At 42.2% G+C, this 19355-nt stretch overlaps 1 protein-coding gene across 7 annotated transcripts in view; it reads left to right on the top strand.

Annotated features, from left to right (window-relative positions):
- The window catches only part of xirp2a (xin actin binding repeat containing 2a), a 114289-nt gene that overhangs the window by 78870 nt on the left and 16064 nt on the right, over nt 1–19355 (top strand). For 3 of the 7 annotated variants that reach the window (XM_015952418.3, XM_015952419.3, XM_015952420.3), the window contains 2 exons: nt 1613–1770; nt 14264–14401. In XM_015952418.3, coding sequence (XP_015807904.3) covers nt 1613–1770; nt 14264–14401 — 296 coding nt within the window. Of the gene's footprint in view, nt 1–388; nt 1521–1612; nt 1771–14263; nt 14402–19355 lie in introns of those variants that run through there. The other 4 variants (XM_015952422.3, XM_054743212.2, XM_070544220.1 and 1 more) reach the window with 3 other exon arrangements.

The raw sequence follows: 19355 nt of genomic DNA, 5'->3' as shown, positions 1-19355 counted from the left end.
TTTTCATTTTGTGCAATTCAATTGCCACTCTCTAGTTGGCAGCAGTGTGCAACGGGTTTTGTTTCCACCATTGAAACGTAAATCCCTCCATCATGGTTCAGATACCTCATGTTAAACATGTTACATATCAGTTTGGACTGTTTATTGAACATTCTTACAATAAATTCAGTAAAAAAAATCGCTTGTAACGTCTGACTGAATATATCGCAATGTATTGTGACATTTCGTATTGTCTCCCCTGTATGTATGGTATCACTAGAAATTCAAAGATACACATCCCAGATATGTATATATATATATATATATATATATATATATATATATATATATATATATATATATATATATATATATATACATATATATATATATATATACACACACATACATACATACATACGCGTGTGTGTGTGTGTGTGTGTCTGTGGGAAGTTGAAGCCCAGCAAAACTGAATCTCCCCCTAGTGGCTGGCTGCAGTATTTATTTCAAGTACCGCCTCCTCCATGTAAATGAATGAGTGAATGTCCTTACTAAATTGTATATCTCTGTCAGTATTTTCCAGGCGATTCACACAGTTTCTACCTTACAAAACACTTAGAACCCGAGATCTTTTAGTCCCAATGGCTCCAAACATACAACCTGATGAGATGTTGAGTGAACGGAGGACACCCACATACCCTACAGAGATGGATTTCAGCTGTAAAGTCCCATTTTATGAAAAGCTCATACGACACCATCAGGACCGTGATTTGGGAGGCTTTGCAACCACATGGTCACTAACTTCTTTTTGCTAAATGTACTCCAGAACACACTCGTGTTGAGCAAAACAATCAGGAGAATTTCAATATATCAAAAGGTTAGAAAAGAAGGCGAATAATTTCTATTTAGGGTCTTCTTTCATCTGAGAGCGCCGCGGCTCAAAGAGAGAAAACATGCCAAGGGCTAAAAGGTTCAGTGTGGGTGGAGGTTGAGCCTTAGCAGAGCTTTCTCTCATTCCTAATGATGCTTTGTAGCACAAAAAAAGTCAGATGTAGAATCAGCGCTCGTCTCTAATTGGCTATCCACAGGGATGTGCTGAAATATATGAACTAAAAACCACCGAAATCGCTCTAAATGATGAGTTTTCTGTCAGGATTTATTATCCTACATCTGCTTCTGTTCTACTTCTTAGGTCAAATATCCGTATCCTGAACTCCAAGATGAATTCACCAAATTCCGCTTGGGTTTTCAGGAAAATTCTACAATAACAGACAACACAGGCGTGCGTTTAACGGATTTATTTATTTTACATGTAATTCAGGATATCTTCACTAAGTTTCCAACAGCTAATGAAGTAAAGCTCGACTCCACTGATTCACTTTTGTTCTGTTACAGTAGAAGAAGCCTTTTCCTAGTTATCTGTCCCTGAAGTACAATTACTGAAAAGTGAGTTCTATCACAGCTTTCCCCGATGTGCCAAACCAGTATCGAGTAGGTGGCAAATATCAGCCCATCCCTGGAGGAGACACGCGTTGCATGAAGTATGGCTGGCTTTTGATTCAACGGTTATGGGGTGTTTTTATTTGAAAGTCACATTCATGTTTTTTTTTGTGTGTGTTCTTTGGGTGTGAAGCTGCAGGCAGCACTAGTAGAACCAGATCCGGGCGTCTGGAGGAAAAGGCAGTCAGCGCCGAGAACCAGGAGGTCGAGTCGGTGTCGGTGAAGGAGAGGATGGCGATGTATCAGGCTGCCGTGTCCAACAAGGAGAGCAGCAGCTGCCCCTCTGCAGCGGTAAGACGATACTTCCAGTCGTGTGCAACAAGAGAAGGAGGCCAGGATGTGTCGAGCAGACACCCGCCGCCACTTGCTCTGATCAGGGAGGTGGCACTGACCTCTGCTGGGATGGTGGGGTGCAGGGGGATGTAACCGATGTGTCAGCGCATGATAACAAGTAAACAGGAGCAGGTCTTACTGTAAACGCTTTAGAGATAAACAAAATCTAAATGAAAAGTAGTTTTCAAATGGTTTTATTTGCGCAGGCAGCGAAGCGACATCAGACCAGTCTCTCTCTCTTTCTGACCTGTCAGGACAATGTCTCCAGTCAACCTAACATGCAGGTTTCTGGTCTGTAGACCGGAGTGTGTGAGGAGAACATGTATGCTCCACGCAGAAAGGCCACAGCAGGAATTCAAACTAGCAACCCTCTTACTGCAAGGAACTGTGATATAATTCGTGCCACCGTACAACTGACAAAATCAAATGTAGCCCAAGACTTCAGGTGAATCATCTGTTGGATGATAAATAAAAGTGGAACTGAAAATTGGCACAGCTGTAATTAGATCCTCCACCAGAGGGCAGTAGAGCCATTTTTACACAGCAGGTTTTAGGTGAACAGACTAATCCTGTTAAAGCACTAGAGCTCTGACAAAGAGACAGATCAAGTACAACACATTCAACTTTTAACATACGGGGTATTTTCGTCTACCGAAATTTAATGACCCTTTGCACCGACGTCACCTAATCACGTGGGTCCACCGTGGTGGACGGCAAAAGCATGTAAACAGTGAGCGACACGATTGCTAAACAAAGGGAAAAGCAGAGCCTGAAATTGTTTTTGGGATCAAAACAAAAACAAAACTCCTCCAGCATTCCTTCAACTAGTTCATGCCCAGTTCAGTTATCAGAAGAAGTAGCACATCTAGCGGTATGCTAACTAGCTTACCAACGTTAGCGTACGTTCTCTCTGCAGCTGTTCACCGATGTAAACATGTTGCTGACTTTGCCTAAATTCACCCCGCTGGATTTATAATTTTATGTTATAAACAGCGTTTCACTTTAAACCAAAGCTGATTGTTAAAAAGTCCGGATCCCTGCCAGCTTCTGTTGCTGGTGGTGTTACCGGGTTCAGCTGCTGCTCTCACACTGGAATGAGAAGATCTCTGAACGCCGACGCTCATATAAATAAATAAATAACGTCATTTTAACACACGTAATCATACATCGGAGCTTTAATATTGTTAATAATTGTCTCGCTTTACACTACAGTGCAGCCTCCATCAGGATTATCAACAACTATAAACACATCACATTTATCCCTGTCCCCGTCTTCCTCGTGAAATAAATGAACGTTAATCTTACTCGGTAAAAACATGTTCGCTGCAAATCTGAGGCCTGCTAGTCTGCTTGATTGATTGATTGCTGCAGTTCATCTCCGTCCTCAGTCTCCATCAAAGTTATTAAAAAGAAAAAGCGAGTTGAGTTTACATCCTTGTCTGTTAGTGGAGCAACCACGCAGCAAGCTAAAACCATTTTACAGTCAAATCAACTAAATAAAAGCGATAAAAGGCTACAAACTGGCTTGTTTTGACTAGCTTCACTGAGTTTCTATGGGTGTAAACGGTCTAATTGCCATCCATCATGGCGAAGGTGGCGGTCTCATGAGTGGCGTGACGTCACGTGCAAGGGTCAAAGGTGGAGAAACGAGGGCCCAGGCGGGATTCAGCCCCCAGACTCCCGGGTGAGAGTCATGCATGCTAACCAGTCAGCCAAAGGGACGTCCCCTTGGCCAAGTAGTCAGGGCGCATGATCAATCGGGACACTGTGACAGGACCAGGGGCGGCGTTAGGCCCGGCTACTTGGGCTGAAGCCCCGGATCTTTCATGATAAGCCCCGGATCTAAATCGCGGAAGTAACATGCAGTACCAAAGTCCAACAGAGAGGGCGCAGCTGGCAGTAGTTTGTATACAGCCTGCCTGAGCCTCCACCACTGAAGAAGAAGCCCTTCAGCAGCCGGCTTCTTCTACACTCTCTGCCTGAAACGCATGAGTGAAGATGGATATAAGGACGTTTTTTAGACCAAAAGTACGGCGACAGAACCCCAGCTTTGATGAGACTGGTGTTGACTCAGGTTTGTGAGTCTTATTTGAAAATATTTGTTGTGCTGCTGGTTTGCCTAAAGTTAGCTTACTATCAGGTAAAGTTGTTGGAGAAAGAACGAGAATATTTACTATCATCTCACACTAAACACTAACAGGAACAATACTCTGCCCTGAAAATGCTTCATATGTAGCTTCAGATTAAAAATTATGTGGTACAAGACAAATATATATATATGATGTTGACTAGTGCGTGTCACGTGTGTGCGCTCACACGGTCACACTTAGTTGCAGTGAAACTCCGCCCACTCCTGCGCCACAAAATGAGCGTCTTAGGCAAGTCAGTATTGGCTGGTTAGGGTCCAGCCCAGCACTCTAACCACTAGACTACTGTTACATGACACCAGTCGCCTAAGCCACGGGGGAGGGGGCTGGACAAGGGAGACAGGTAGACTAGCTTCCAGGAGACCAGGGCCTGATGATTAAATTAGTTTCCATTTCCAGGATTTTCTAAGTAAAACTCAAAATTTTCAGCTGAAACCGGAAACTGGGGTTGGATTGAGTGTCACTCCAGTTTCACACTGAAAGCATCAGTGGCGCGGAACGGCAGCGGAACGTCGCCGCTTCAAAAAGAATTTATCGTAGTTTATGGAGTGTTTCAAACCAGCGGCGACGCGACAATTTCAAGATAGGATCGACTTCTATTTTTGCGGCATGTCGCTTCTGGGATGCGCCAATTTCCGTAGCTAACATAGGGCTAGACAGGAAATCACACCTTTTCAGTGTAAAATCGTTGTAAAATTTCGGATTTCAGATGTCGCGTTGGGTGTGAGTAGTTTAATCGTTCTAAAGCGTATTGTTCTTCCTACTCAAACAGACAGGCGTCCTCTTTTTACAACTTTACGATAAAATAAAATTCATCCTTCCACTTTCTTTTTAAAACAGTCGTAATGCAAACCACTTTGCTGCTGGGCTAAAAGAAAGAACTATGTTGTTTAACTGTTATTCTCATAAGTGTCTCTAAGAGAAACAGATTGTTTAAAGCGTTGCTTTCAGATCACACACCACGCTGAACAGATCTGACTAATCTGAGGTTATACCAGCAGTGCATCTACCTGGAAGTGTGGACCCCTTTTTTATTCCTCTCATCAGAAGTCATTTTTCTTACATCTTAAGAAAATGTCAGCATTGTTTGGGTCAGGCAGAACACACTAACACTTTAATAGTGGATTCGGAAACATTCAAATCAACCCTGCAATTAAAATCCTTGTTCGTTTGGATCAGCAGACACAGCCTCTATACGTCAGAGGGGTTTCACTCATTTTTCCTCGCACAGTTAAAAACGCAAAAAGCAGAATATGTAATTCCAAAGATCCTTTATTACCATGTTATTATTCATCACCAAGGGAGAGACAAGTCTCTATGACTTTGAGGTGAATGTTTGGACTTCACACAACCAACACTTCAATGGAGGGAGCGGTTTGTCAGCCAAGACCGCCACAATAAACAGGCCTATTTAGAGTCTAAAATGAAGGCCAACACCATATGATGTTCTACTTCTAGAGCAGGGGTGGGCAATCCTGATCCTCGGGGGCCGTTATCCAGCAGGTTTTAGTTTTTTCTCTGATTAAACACACCTGGTTTGAATCTGCTGGTGATTAACAGGTTGCTGCAGAGCCTGATGAGCTTCTGAACAGGTGATTTGTCTAGCAATCAGGTGTGTTGGAGCAGGTAAACAACTAAAACCTGCTGGAAAGTGGCGCTCGAGGACCAGGATTGCCCACCCCTGCTCTAGAGTATGTTCTACAACTATGGCATTTAAAGTGACAATGTGTAGTTTTGACTCTTAATCTCTGTAAATATTAATCAAAATTTTGTTGAAAATGAATTAAATGATGCCCAGGTGTTCGTAACCTGATGCCCAGGTGTTCGTAGCATAGCAAAACAAACAGCTTATCAGCATGGCGGTGGAGGGTTGATGACTTGGGCTGCTTGAAGTTCTTGACTCCGCCATGAACTCTTCTGTTGACCAAATTTGGTCCAACAGCTGAGGCTTGGAACAAACTGTGTCCCGAAACACACCAGCAGAGCTTCAAGGTTTAATCAATGGTCCAGTCAGAGTCCAGACCTAAGCATGAACAGAAACGAATGCTTGCAAATTTTCAGTAAATTAGCATTGTAAAGAAGACTGGACCAAAGGTCTTCATGTGGAGTCGGATAATATTCAAGTTACTGCTGCCTGAATGGGTTCTATAAGCTTGTGGATTCATAAAACACTTTTTCATTTTCCACAGACTGAACTTAGTTTCGGTTTTCATTAAAAAGTGACATAAATGCTGTATTTTCTCCTTTTAGCAAATATAATATAGTGCTTTTCTGACCCCTGCCTCAAGTCAAGTGTGACATTCTATAAATGGCTGTTGCTCAATTCCTCCGGAGCTAAACGAATCAATGAATATGTCAAATTGGTCAAATTTTCTCTTTTGGAAAAGCAGAAGAGCCATTTGTGTCACAGTGTAGGAACCATCCTCAAGCCTGGCCTGCCAAACTCGTTCTCTGTCTATTCTACACAGAGAACGATTCAATTCAATTAAATTCAAGTTTATTTATATAGCGCCAAATCACGACAAGAGTTGTCTCAAGGCACTTCACATAATAAACATTCCAATTCAGGACAGTTCATTAAGCCAATCACAAATAATGTTTCCTATATAAGGAACCCAGCAAATTGCATCAAGTCACTGACTAGTGTCAGTGACTTTACAGCAATCCTCATACTAAGCAAGCATAAAGCGACAGTGGAGAGGAAAACTCCCTTTTAACAGGAAGAAACCTCCAGAGAGTCTGGACACTCACTGGTAGAGAGGGGCGGGACTAGCCAGCTCAAAAATAACCAATCAGAAAAAAGGCGGAAATGACGACTGTAAAATGTAGTGTGTGTGTATGTATATATATATATATATATATATATATATATATATATATATATATATATATATATATGTTTATTTTATTTTATTTTATTTTATTTTTCTACTGTAGTTGAAGATGGCGTCTGGCGACGGTGCAAACATCTTTATTTCGAAGAAAGGCTTTTAGCCATTTAGAACAGAGGAAAGAGCCGCAACAAACTCCGCTTCAGACGCCATCTTCATTGTATATGACTAATCTGAGCGTCGCAGTGTGTGACATAAGCGGCTCGGCACTGATTGGCTCACTTACAATTCTCAGGGGGTGGGGTTATTTGAATGGGAGCGTTACCAGACCCTTTGCTTCCAATAAGGAAGAATTGGCAAGCATGGCCATGTGGAGACTACTGACAGCTGAAAGTTAACGTACTTGGATCCGGTGTAGTGGTTCCATAGGTGGGGGCAGGGTGTCATTCATTATTTTTAGGTGGTGAGTGGCTGAAACCACCCCAGATCACGACTGGTCGTAACTAAGTAGGATATGACATCAGCAGATTGTCCAAGGCAAGCCGTAGAAAACTAGAAAAGTTTGTGTGAATCAGAAAGGATAAACAAGCAAATAAGCGCTGTTCCTGCTGCTTTAAAGTCGTCGTTATCTCCCAACACTAAAACACAAAGCGGAAGTCCCCCCCACAACAACGTCATTCATGGGGCGTTGGTGTCTCAGAGCACTGTAAAAAACCGTGCTTCTTCTGGTCATTGAACGCCACACTTTGCATCCTCTGAATGATTTGATTGCCGTACTTGGACGTCGACAGAAGTTGATGCTTTTTGGCACTGATCAGGGACATCACCCACTACCAAAGCAGTCGGGATATGCTGATTGAACGTCCCACTCAGTTCCCCCGTCTCACAAGTTACCCTGACGTTTGAACAACAGATACACGCTTATAGAGTTAGTAAACTAAATAACATTATTATGCATGATGATTTATTCTCGCTGTGGGACGAGTCATTGTTTTCGTAATCTGTTCATTTCCATTCATTGTTGCTAGATGTTAATTAAATCTGTATTAGCAGGTTTACAGGGCAGGGCTGCATGATGGTGCAGCTGACAGCTCTGGCATGTTCTCCCCACTCATGCGTGGGTTTTCTCTGGGTACTCTCGTTTCCTAGCCTGAGCCATCCATCATATGTGAACATATGATCTGGCAATGATCCATTAACGGCTCTCAGTCGTGAGGTGGGATCTACAGTTGTCTCTCAAACTGTCTCTGCATGCTATTGGACAACAAACAACACAACATACTCACCGTTGCAGATGTCAGTCAACGAGGCTGTCCGCCATACTTCGTCACAGATCCAATCACATCCACTGAAGTTCCTCTATCTGCTTTTGACCCAAAGAAAAGCCCAAGTCCAAATAGTCCAAAGACGAAGCCAAAGAAAATTTAAACGAGCCGTCCCTAACCCTAACCCTCCCCACCAAAAGAGTGCTGACTCAATCACCAAACCAATAGAGCGTTGGGATTGGATCGATAAGGACATCAGTCAACGGGGCAGTCCGCCATTACATCGTGGAAGAACTACATAAAACATAAAAAAATACGTAAAACATAATTTTTCTAAATAAACGCGCTGTGATTGGTCAGTCACAATACTGGCTGGGCTTACGGAGGTTCTGGTGGAGCGTGCCGAGACCGAAATGCAAAGCTAAATGATTTTGATCCGGCGAATGACAGTTTAGATGCTAGGCTACTGGTTTCCTTCTGCTGACTAAAAACCTGTATGTTTGGTTAACTGGTGACTATAAACTGTCTCTAGACCCCACAACCCCAGTAGGAACGAACCAGTACAGATACTGGCTCCATGAGGGTTTTAGATCGTTGTCAGTAAATTCAATTCAATTCAATTCAAAAATACTTTATTAATCCCAGAGGGAAATTGATTGCTGTAGTAGCTCAGAATAACAATAATAATCAAGTCATCAAAGAGTTGTTGTATATTACAATGGCTGTTGGCAGGAAGGATCTCCAGTAGCGGTCAGTGTTGCAGCCAAACTGAAGGAGCCTCTGACTGAAGACACTCTTCCGTTGTCGGACAGTCTTGTGAAGAGAATGCTCAGGGTTGTCCATCATTGTCTTGATTCTCTGGAGAATCCTTCTTTGCATTATCTCCTCCAGTGGTTCCGAAACTGCCAAAACTCTGGCTGAGTCCTTGAAAGGGCTTGGAGTTCCTCCATCTTGTTGGCCAGTGATCTCACATTGCCCATTATGATCGATGGAAGAGTTGGTTTGAACCTCCTCTTTCTCTGTCTCCGTCCCGCTCTGCACCCACGCTTCTTGCGTTTTAGCTCATTTGGGATTTGTGGCTTCAGTTGAGGTATTGTTTCAGCCTTTCCAACGTTAATCAGCTGCTTCCGATTGTAAACCAGCTTGTTGCCATTGTTATTCATCATAACAAATGCTCAAAAAGTGAAAAAAAGCTAAAAAAATAGCAGTAAAAATCCTCCAAGCTTCACAGCACCAGAAACAGAAAAGTAAAGTGTCCAAAAAATACAATTTTTCTTGAGAAACCAGAAGAAAAAATGCCCAAGAAAAGGCAAAATTTACATATAGTCAACAGAGCTACTCCAACATGCAGCCACCCAGAGCAGCGCAGTTCCGGACATATATAATGTATACCCCTTCTGGAAATAAAAGTCAATCATTGGTGAAAACACAACTTTATTTACTTTAATGAATAACATGTAAATAATGAAAGCAAGTTCCATATTTATTCATCGTGATCAAAATCATCAGTGACCATTGATGTCTACATAAATTAGTGAAATATTGATAACGACGGCCATAAGATGTCACCTGTCTGCAGAACCTCAAAGCCTTTGCATATGAGAGGAAAGTATTTACATATCACATGGGTATGCACACAGCAGCAGCAGCAGCAGCACAGGGAGATGTTGTCTCATATAGCAGCCTTCCCTTCCAGCTGTGTGCACAGACCTACACATAAATCTTTTATTAGCATTGTAATTGAAGATCACAAAAGGAGATTATTGTCTGGAATAGAGTGCATTCCTGCCTGAGTCTCATAGAAAGACCTTCTCTACTTTATTCTGATTTGAAAGGAAAAAGTCCATTTCTTCCGTGGCTCTTCTAATGATAAAGGAATGTTTTTATAATTCCTGGCTTTAAGGGGGAAAAAAATCTAATTATAAAATAGCTTAAAGACGGAGATGGGAAACCTTTTAACTTCCTAAAATAATGGCATCCCTTTAAAGCCTCTTCTATAGAGCTAGGGCCTGTTTTTATTTGGTTTTACAGACTCAATAAATTAGGTTTTATTCTTAATGTGTCTGGTGGGAATTATCTGATGCTTTTTAATATATCGTTTAAATCTTATTTTATTGTTTTGTAATTTAATACTCGAAAAAACTGATGAATTAAAACAGTTTAATGAAATAAACTGAGAGGAAACAGGCAATAGAATGGGTTTACCTGCAGGAACAAACATAAAACTGTGGTGAATAAACAGAATTTTAACTGTGGGATGGTGAGTTTACAAAGTGCAAACAGGTGAGCAGAATAAAATAAGAATAAAGCCTAAAGTCGTTCCCTTGCATAAAGGAGGTGACTCAAAAATTCTGAACAAGTACAGGCCTACATCAATAATCAACTGCGTGGTTAAAGTCTTTGAGAAATTAATCTTCAATCAACTTTATGCCTATCTCTCCGATAATCATTTATTTACTCAGTGCCAGTCTGGCTTCAGAAAACATTTCTCTACTACCGCTGCTGTCTTGAAATGTACCAATGATGTATTCTCTAGCTTTGATAATAATTTGTGCACTGGAGCCATTTTCTTAGATCTCTCCAAAGCATTTGATTTAGTTGACCATTATCTTTCACTGGATTAATTCCATGCTGTTGGCCTTTCAAGATCATCCTTACTTTGGTTTAACTCTTACCTACATCATCGTCGCCAGTGTGTGTTGCACAGGGGCTGTCAGTCAAATTTTACTGGAATATCTAAAGGCATCCCTCAAGGTTCTTCCTTGGGACCTTTGTTGTTTTCAATTTATGTTAATGATATGCCCCTGTGCTGCACAGACTGCAATATTCATCTTTACGCTGATGACACAGTTATTTATTGTAGTAAGCCAACTGTCACTGAGATACATTTTTCGCTACAAAAAGACTTTAATTCTATTCAGCAGTGGCTGTTGGCCAATAAACTTCTCCTTAAAATCACATTCCTTACTGTTTCATAAGAAAGCCCTAGAAATTGGCGAAAAAAACCTTAAGCTTTGTTTTCTCGACTCCTCTCCTCTGGAGACCACGGAGACCATCAAATATCTTGGTGTTTGGCTGAAACCTGATTTATCCTTTAAAACACAAACAATCAACTACAAAAAAAATTTAAATTCGCGTCTTGAAATCCTCTATCAATCTGTTAATTGTTTTAACTTTCTGGTCAGGAAAAGAACCGCCGCACAGCTGCTTCTGCCTATTCTGGACTATGCTGACATTATCTATCAGAACACTTCATCCTCCTGTTTGTACTCTATTGATGTTACTTATCAGAGTCTCTGTCGTTTTGTTCTTCGTTATCCATTTAGGACACATCGAAGTGTGATGTATCGACAGTTGTCCTGGTTCGCACCTGCTGTCAGGAGACAATTTCACTGGTTTCAGTTCATTTTTAAAACTTTTTACCTTAATTATCCGGATTATCTTAAAATGCATTTAATTCCCTATAATTCACTTTACAGCTGCGGCATAATGACCAGATCTTTTTTGTTGTTCCTAGAGTGAAAAGAGAGGTAGGGAAACATGCTTTTGGTTTTAAGGCTCCATGTGATTGGACTAATCTTCCTCTATCTGTTCGTTCTTTATCATCATTCACAACTTTTCGAAGGGCTCTGGTCGATTATCTTCGGAATAATTGTCTATGCTACTAATTGTTCAACTGGTTGTCGGACCTGTTCCCGGTGAGGGTTGGACTCCGCCAGGGCTGCCCTTTGTCACCGGTTCTGTTCATTACCTTTATGGACAGAATTTCTAGACGCAGCCGTGGTGTGGAGTGTGTCGAGTTTGGTGGCAGGAGAATCTCGTCTCTGCTTTTTGCGGATGATGTGGTCCTCCTAGCTTCATCCAGCTCTGATCTTCAGCTCTTGCTGGGTAGGTTCGCGGCCGAGTGTGAAGCGGCTGGGATGAGGATCAGCACCTCCAAATCTGAGACTATGGTTCTCGACCGGAAAAGGGTGGCTTGCCAACTCCGGGTCGGGGGAGAGGTCCTACCTCAAGTGGAGGAGTTTAAGTACCTCGGGGTCTTGTTCACGAGTGAGGGTAGGAGGGGTCAGGAGATCGACAGGCGGATTGGTTCGGCATCTGCAGTGATGCGGACGCTGAGCCGATCTGTCGTGGTGAAGAGGGAGCTGAGCCAGAAAGCCAGGCTCTCGATTTACCGGTCGATCTACGTCCCAATCCTCACCTATGGTCATGAGCTTTGGGTAATAACCGAAAGAACGAGATCGCGGATACAAGCAGCCAAAATGAGTTTCCTCCGTAGGGTGGCCGGCTCATTCTTAGAGATAGGGTGAGGAGCTCGGACATTCGGGAGGGACTCGGAGTAGAACCGCTGCTCCTCCGGATCAAAAGGAGTCAGTTGAGGTGGTTTGGGCATCTGGTCAGGACGCCTCCTGGACAACTCCCTGGGGAGGTGTTTCGGGCATGTCCTGCCGGCAGGAGGCCCCCGGGTCGACCCAGGACACGTTGGAGAGGTTACATCTCCAATCTGGTCCGGGAATGCCTTGGGGTCCTGCCGGAGGAGCTGGTGGAGGTGGCCGGGGAGAGGACGGTCTGGAGCTCCCTAGTTGGGATGCTGCCCCTGCGACCCGGACCCGGATAAGCGGAGGAAGACGATGACGACGACAGTTGTTGCTTTTGTTTTGTCCTTGTTAGCTGGGGACGTGTCGTTTGGGGTGAAGTATTGTGAGCCTTTGAGGGTGTGTGTGTGTGTGTGTGTGTGGGTGTGGGTGTGTGTGTGTGTGTGTGTGTGTGTGGGGGGGGGGGGTATGTGTGTGAGTCTGTAAATGATTGTTGTAATGTTTTGATTTTGACTTTTGCTCCGCTGTCTTGCTCTTAATTTTTGGTCTTCTTTTTGCTGTAAAGGAGGACCCACTCAAAAACGAGATGTTTCATCTCAAGTGGTTATTCCTCCGTATAAAAATATGTTTACACACACACATATATATATATATATATATATATATATATATATAGAGAGAGAGAGAGAGAGAGAGAGAGAGAGAGCGAGAGAGAGAGAGAGAGAGAGAGAGAGAGAGAGAGAGAGAGAGAGAGAGAGAGAGAGAGAGAGAGAAAATTATAGTACAAGTTAAATTAACTAAATAGTCTGAAATGTTACTGTTTCTTAAAGTGTGGTTTACTCATTTCTTCAATACATTTGCAGTGTTTTCTGTAAATCAATGCTTTATGAGTCATTAAACTTAAAATAGCCATGTTGCTCCTGTTCTGAGATGCAGAAGTTTGCTGGTGCAGAGGTGGGCTGAAAACAGCAGAATTGCTCATTATGATTAATGATATGTACACACCTCGCTTCTGATTGGCTAACAGAACTCGCTCAGCCATGTCGCATGTCACTATAATCAAGACACTCTCCGCTCTCTCTTCTTGCTGCAAAATTTGTTTTACATAGCCTTCCTGTGGGCGGGCACGAGCCGAGCTGGGCGGGACAATTAATGCAAATTCACAGTGTGACATAGTTATGTGAGGATTTTCAAGTCCTTTCATGTTCAGCCAGCATGAAAAATGCAGTGACCGATAAAAAATGTATTGATTATTTTTGATTATTATTCAGTAAACCACACCTTTAACACAATGATGATGATTAGAATAATAATAATAAATAATGTTTTTATTATTTTTATTAATCAATAAAATTATTATTTTTGTTTCTGTAAGAAATGTTTGTTTTTTACATCTGTAAAAACGCACCAAACGCATTCAGAAGTTGTGATTTTTGAGAAAAGTTCTAATCTTGTTGTAGAAATAAATATTTTACTGATGCATTAAATGCACTTTGGACCTTATGTTTCTAGAAATTAGATTTTGTCATCCTTAAAGTTTTATTATTAATGTCAGAAAACATGTTGATTAGTTAATTGGATTAAAAACCTGAGCTTCCGGCTTTCTCCATAATCCCTTGTTGTTTCATTCATCCTAATCCTGATTAGCTTTAATCTACAGGAGATGCTGACACATTTAAAACCAGACCAGCGTGCCTCCAGCATCAGCAGGACTCTGCTGTGCATTAATACAATACAAACATGTGGAATTTAACACCACAGATGAGGACAGAGATTAGTTCGCTGAGGTTTAAAATTCAATCTGCTCAAACCCATTTCCACTCGTGGTGTGTTTAATCCGTGGTGCAGATGGGTTTCTAGGACTAACTCGTGTTATCTGTTGCTGCTGATAGGTGACGGATGAGTCGGAGGCCTGCTCGCTGCCTGGTGGTCTGGCCACTGTCAAGAAACAGTTTGAGAGCCACGGGTTTGCCTCTTCATCGTCTCACTCCAGCAGCTCCCAGATCCATGTCCAGAGGAGATCTGTCCAGGTGAGACGTGCATCTGTCACACAAACACATTTTATTCTTACGCCTTTGGGAGTTTTGTCCCACTCGTCACAGAATAGTTCAAATTCAGCCACATAGAAACGTTTTCCTGCATTGAACCCATTTAAGGTCAAAGGTCAGACTTTCTCCTTCAGGATGTTCTACTAAAGATCATAATTCATGGTTACTGCAGGTGATCCCAGACCATCAGTCTACCACCTCCATGCCTGACTGTTGGTAGGGTGTAGGGTGAATGGTACACACATCTTCCAGAAAGTTCCACTTTTGTCTCGACAGTCTAAAGAATGTTTAATAAGAAATCTTTGGGAGCCATCTTGTAATGAATGTTTCATAGTGGTGCTGCAAGGTTGTCATGGGGCCCCGAGCCCCAATTCACAGATGGAGAATCTCTGAGTAGAGATGGGAGGGGTTACAGATTTGGAAATGTGTGGTGGAGCAATCGGGATGGAGGAAGAAGGCCTTGTTAGTGTGGGACGACTGTCAAATTACAGATTTTCACTTTCTCACCGCTGTTGTGGTTCTGATTTTGAAGGTTCTCTGCCCTCTCGAGCCCCCTTGTGGCCTGGGGGCCCCAAGAATTAGCCTGCCCTGCCTGCCGTCCCGCAGCGCCTCTGTGTATTGTTCTCAGTCAGGAGAGGACTTGGTCCTGGAACCATGGAAGCTATCTTTTTATTCCGTCTCTTTCCTATAGTTGAATCATGACCTCTGCGGCCTTTAACACCTGTTTTTGGTTTCTTTAGCATGGGGCATGATGTGTTTATTTAAAAAATCTTTTAAATTGTTCATGTCGTCAGACAGGTTCTTCTTACTTCTACTGATCTGTCAGTGATCAGGCCCGAGCGAGGCTGAAGGAACTCTGCTTTAGAAATCTGGACCTGATTCCTTCCCACAGCATTGTGTTTATTTTAGGGTTTTATTTAAGGATCGAGTCACGCACCAAAGAAAACACGTTTCTAATCTACGCAACACAGCAAACATTGACTCTGTGTAAACTTCATGTAATTATCGATAAAAGCACTTGGAACGTGTGAAACGCTTGTCACCACACTTCAGTAACCATAGAAACGTGTTAGTAAATGATCTAAAATCACAAAAGCAGCAAGGATGTTAAAAACCATCATCAAGGCACCTTTTGGTCTTGCCTTTAAATCAGTTAAAGTCACATTGAATTCTAACGTCTATCATTAAGTTGTAATGTTAATAAATGATATGTTGGGTTAAGTAATTAGCTTTAAAGGGACATTATGGAAGTCTGACAGCCAAAACATGTATAGAAATAATAAATGTCTTCTTCATACGTTCTCCTGCAATGCCCTGGTCCTGTAGAATGAGCCCTGGCATTTTTACTGTGATTGCCTGTTTTTCTGTAAAATCACAGAAAAAGAGAGATGCTCGGGTCGAGCAGGCTGCTTCATGCGCGTTCACGCTCAGGCATAGCCCGTAGCATTTGCTATCCGTAGCTTTAGCAGCAGAGAGAGAGGCAGTGCCACTTTGTCGCTGTTCCTAACGCCTAGTGACAAAGCTAGCTACATTTCTGAGGACCCTTAGCTACTTTCTGTAGAACTTTCTTCTAGATATTTCCTGCAAATTAGCAACAAAATAGCCATTTTCACTCCGAACCATTCTTTGGTTTGACGTTGTTTCAGCTGTCATCAAGGATATAAAAGTTACAGATAGGCTGAATGTCATTGGTGCTTTAGCTCACATAGTAAGGTGTTGGACTCTCATGTAAAAGCCTTGAGTTGAACTCCAGGTGCAAACACAATTTGTTATTTAGATTTTCTTTTTTACATTAATGGTATATTTTTACAGTAAGATGCCCAAATTTTTATTTGAGACTCGCCGAACGGCATTGAATTCACAGATAAAAAAGATGTGGGTTCAACTTTCATTTTGGAACAATTTTTCAAGCAAGGGAAGGGAATGATCTGAGCATGCAGGAGGACTGACCCATCTTAAACCTTTGTCGGCTGTGCTGAAGAGAAAGGTACAGAACCAAATTATTTAATTAATTAGCTGCGTGTTCTCCTGTCCTCTGTCCTCCGGGCCACACACACACACACACACACACACACACACACACACACACACACACACACACACACACACACACACACACACACACACACACACACACACACGGAGCTGATTGTCAGCTGTTATTTTCGTTAAGGAGTGTGCACGTACAGCATGCGAGCCTCGTGCACGAGCCTACTATTGAAGCTGCCGTTACGCTTTTGGCCTGAGGGGGCGATCGCGAGCAAAAAAATTCAAAAGTCCCTTTAAGCTATTTATTATTATTATTATTTACACTACTTGTGACCAAAAGCTGTAATACTCTATTTACAAATAGGATGTCAATTTGTCTGGTCTTTATTTGTTTTAATCAGAAGATTCTAGGATAATTTTATTCGTTAAGGAATTGTACCCACTTCGCTTTGATTCGAGAAACAGTCAGGTTTAGGAAAAAATAAGAATTTATTTTACAAACAATTAAGACTTGACAGATCAACTATCATTCACTGTGAGTGGATGTGAACTAAAGGGTGGTGTCTGGAACTTACGTGTGAATATAATGTAATGGAGTCATAATCTCCGTTTCTTAGAAAGAGTTCTGGACGGAAATAATTTGGTTTGCAAATAAGCTTTAAAGTTGTTATTATCAAAACCACATTCAGACACTATCTGTGTGTCTACATTACCCGGATTCGGAGACCCTCTTGTGGATCCGAAAGAGAGAGGGGTCGGATGACCGCTGGCACCGGAGGGCAGTAGAGTACCGAGGAGGTACCAATCCTTTCAGTCCAGAGATGTCTCCCGGGTCACGACGGATGGATGAAACCGAGCTTCTTAAAAATAACTCGGAAGGAGTTTTTGCGTCAGCTTTGTTCTGCAGGTGCTATCTTGTTGTTCTCAGCTTCGCAGGCTCAAAAAAGGTTTAAAACGTTCTGACAACGTGTCAAAATCTTTGCTGGTTAAAAGAGGCTTTGCTCAGATGGCCGGTCCAAAGCGTTTCCTCTAAAACTCTCAAACTGTTGACCTGTTTGAACTGAGGAAAAACCAGAGTAAACTAGTTTTAATAGATTGATGTTATCTTGGTTAGCCAACCAGAAGTTGACAAGTCTGAGGACATTACCAAGCATCTCAGAGATACACCCTCTTTTGATCTGGAGACTATGAATCTGGGCAACAGGTGACCTGACGTGACTGTGTGCCATGCGTTAACTTAACTTACTCTGTCTTTGTGCGAGTGCACATGTGATGACCTCATCCAGTAAACATGCTAATCATTAAGCACAGATCAATGAACATTTCATTGTTTTACAATCACTATAAGTAGTGATAACAAAAGTTCATTTAATGATCATTTTTAATTATAAAATCTTCTTTTCTTCTGGGAATAAAGGAGTTCATTTAAAAGAGTTTCTCTGTGATGGACCTTGGAGGAGAGAATGTTATTGTTTATCTCTGTCAGGCTCTTATTCCAGCTGGTGTGAAGAAGCAGGCTCTGATTTAAAGGGACTACAGTGATCCCTCGTTTATCGCGGTAGATGCGTTCCAGACCTGGCCGCGATAGGTGAAAATCCGCGAAGTAAGGACACCATATTTACAGTATTTATTTAACAGGTATGTATTCAGTATTCAGACTTTTAAAACCCTCCCTTTACATAGAAAAAAAATTTACTTGTTTTTTTTTATAGTTTTATTACAAAAAGTGAATTTTATGATGAAATTGATGGAAAAAAACCAGGAATTTCTTGATATTTCGCATAGAAGAATACCACGAATCTGCGAATTTCCCTTGAAAAAGGCTCCAAAGAAAAAATCTGCGAAGTCGTTAATCCGCGATAAATGAACCACAAAGTAGCGAGGGATCACTGTACATGTAGACTTCCTGTCTCCTGTGAGGGGAAAATATGGTAGGCTATGTCATAGCCAGGGGTAAGCTGACCTGGCTGTGGCTCTGACCTGTGGGATCCCAAAATCAGGCCATTTTGTGACGTTACAAAGTAACGGATGTGAGGTAATATTAGGGTTCAGCTTATCCATGAACAGTGATTAAAGAGACATTTATTTTATTTCACTCCCCCGCTTTAAATCCAGGAGTGCTAGGAAGACAGAGCACCTCCATCTTTTCTTGTCAGAGTAAAATAATAAAGATCTACCCTCCTGAAGCTCTTCGTGGGAGAAACTCGGCTGCTGAGGCCGAGGCCTTCCAGCAGGTCGAGTCAAAGAGGGCCCCTTGAACGCAGCTCGTCTACACCAAGCTGTCACCGAGTGCGTGAGCGAAATGCCAGAACGCGTTAGCTGCAGCCTCAGACGAGAGCCGGATCTTCATGAAGAAGGTCGTTTCCACCCCGTCTTGCATTTCCCTCTTTGCTCACTGGAGCGTAGGAGCAGAGTGGACCCGTCCAACGCTCGCCGAGTGCTGAATTTTACATAAGAGAAAATGTCTAAATCAGTTGCATCAAGAAGCTGCGTCTGTGCAGTGGCAGCAGCAAACCAGTTGCAGGTGTAATATCCAAACAATTTAACATCAGGAAACAGAAGGTTTGATTGCGCTGACAGCGGTTTCAGAGCAGAAAACCTCCACCCTTCATGGATCTTTTATGTTAACATCACAGCAAACAAGCCAAAACATCACATTTCTCTTTCATCTCCTCTAAATTGCATGAATCTCAGAGGAGGAAGTGCCTGACGCAGTTCTGAGCAGGTTTTACGTAATTTATTACCATTTTCTCCCCAATGCTGAAATCCTCCTCTGGCAAGGCTCTAACTTAGCAGCTCCCTGGGAAGCAGCGCAGTAATGGAAAAACATTTGTTATCGACCACAGAGGGGATTTTATTAAGCTCTTCCACAATATAAAAATTACTTAGCCTCCCACTGTTTCTTGCCGCTCGCAGGTGATAAAACCTTGTCGTGCGTTTGTGTGCA

This window comes from Nothobranchius furzeri, chromosome 14, assembly GCF_043380555.1.
Source record: "Nothobranchius furzeri strain GRZ-AD chromosome 14, NfurGRZ-RIMD1, whole genome shotgun sequence".
In the NCBI taxonomy this organism is placed as follows: Eukaryota; Metazoa; Chordata; class Actinopteri; order Cyprinodontiformes; family Nothobranchiidae; genus Nothobranchius; species Nothobranchius furzeri.
The sequence above is the reverse complement of the archived record's forward strand: the minus strand, read 5'-3'. Positions and strand labels throughout refer to the sequence as shown.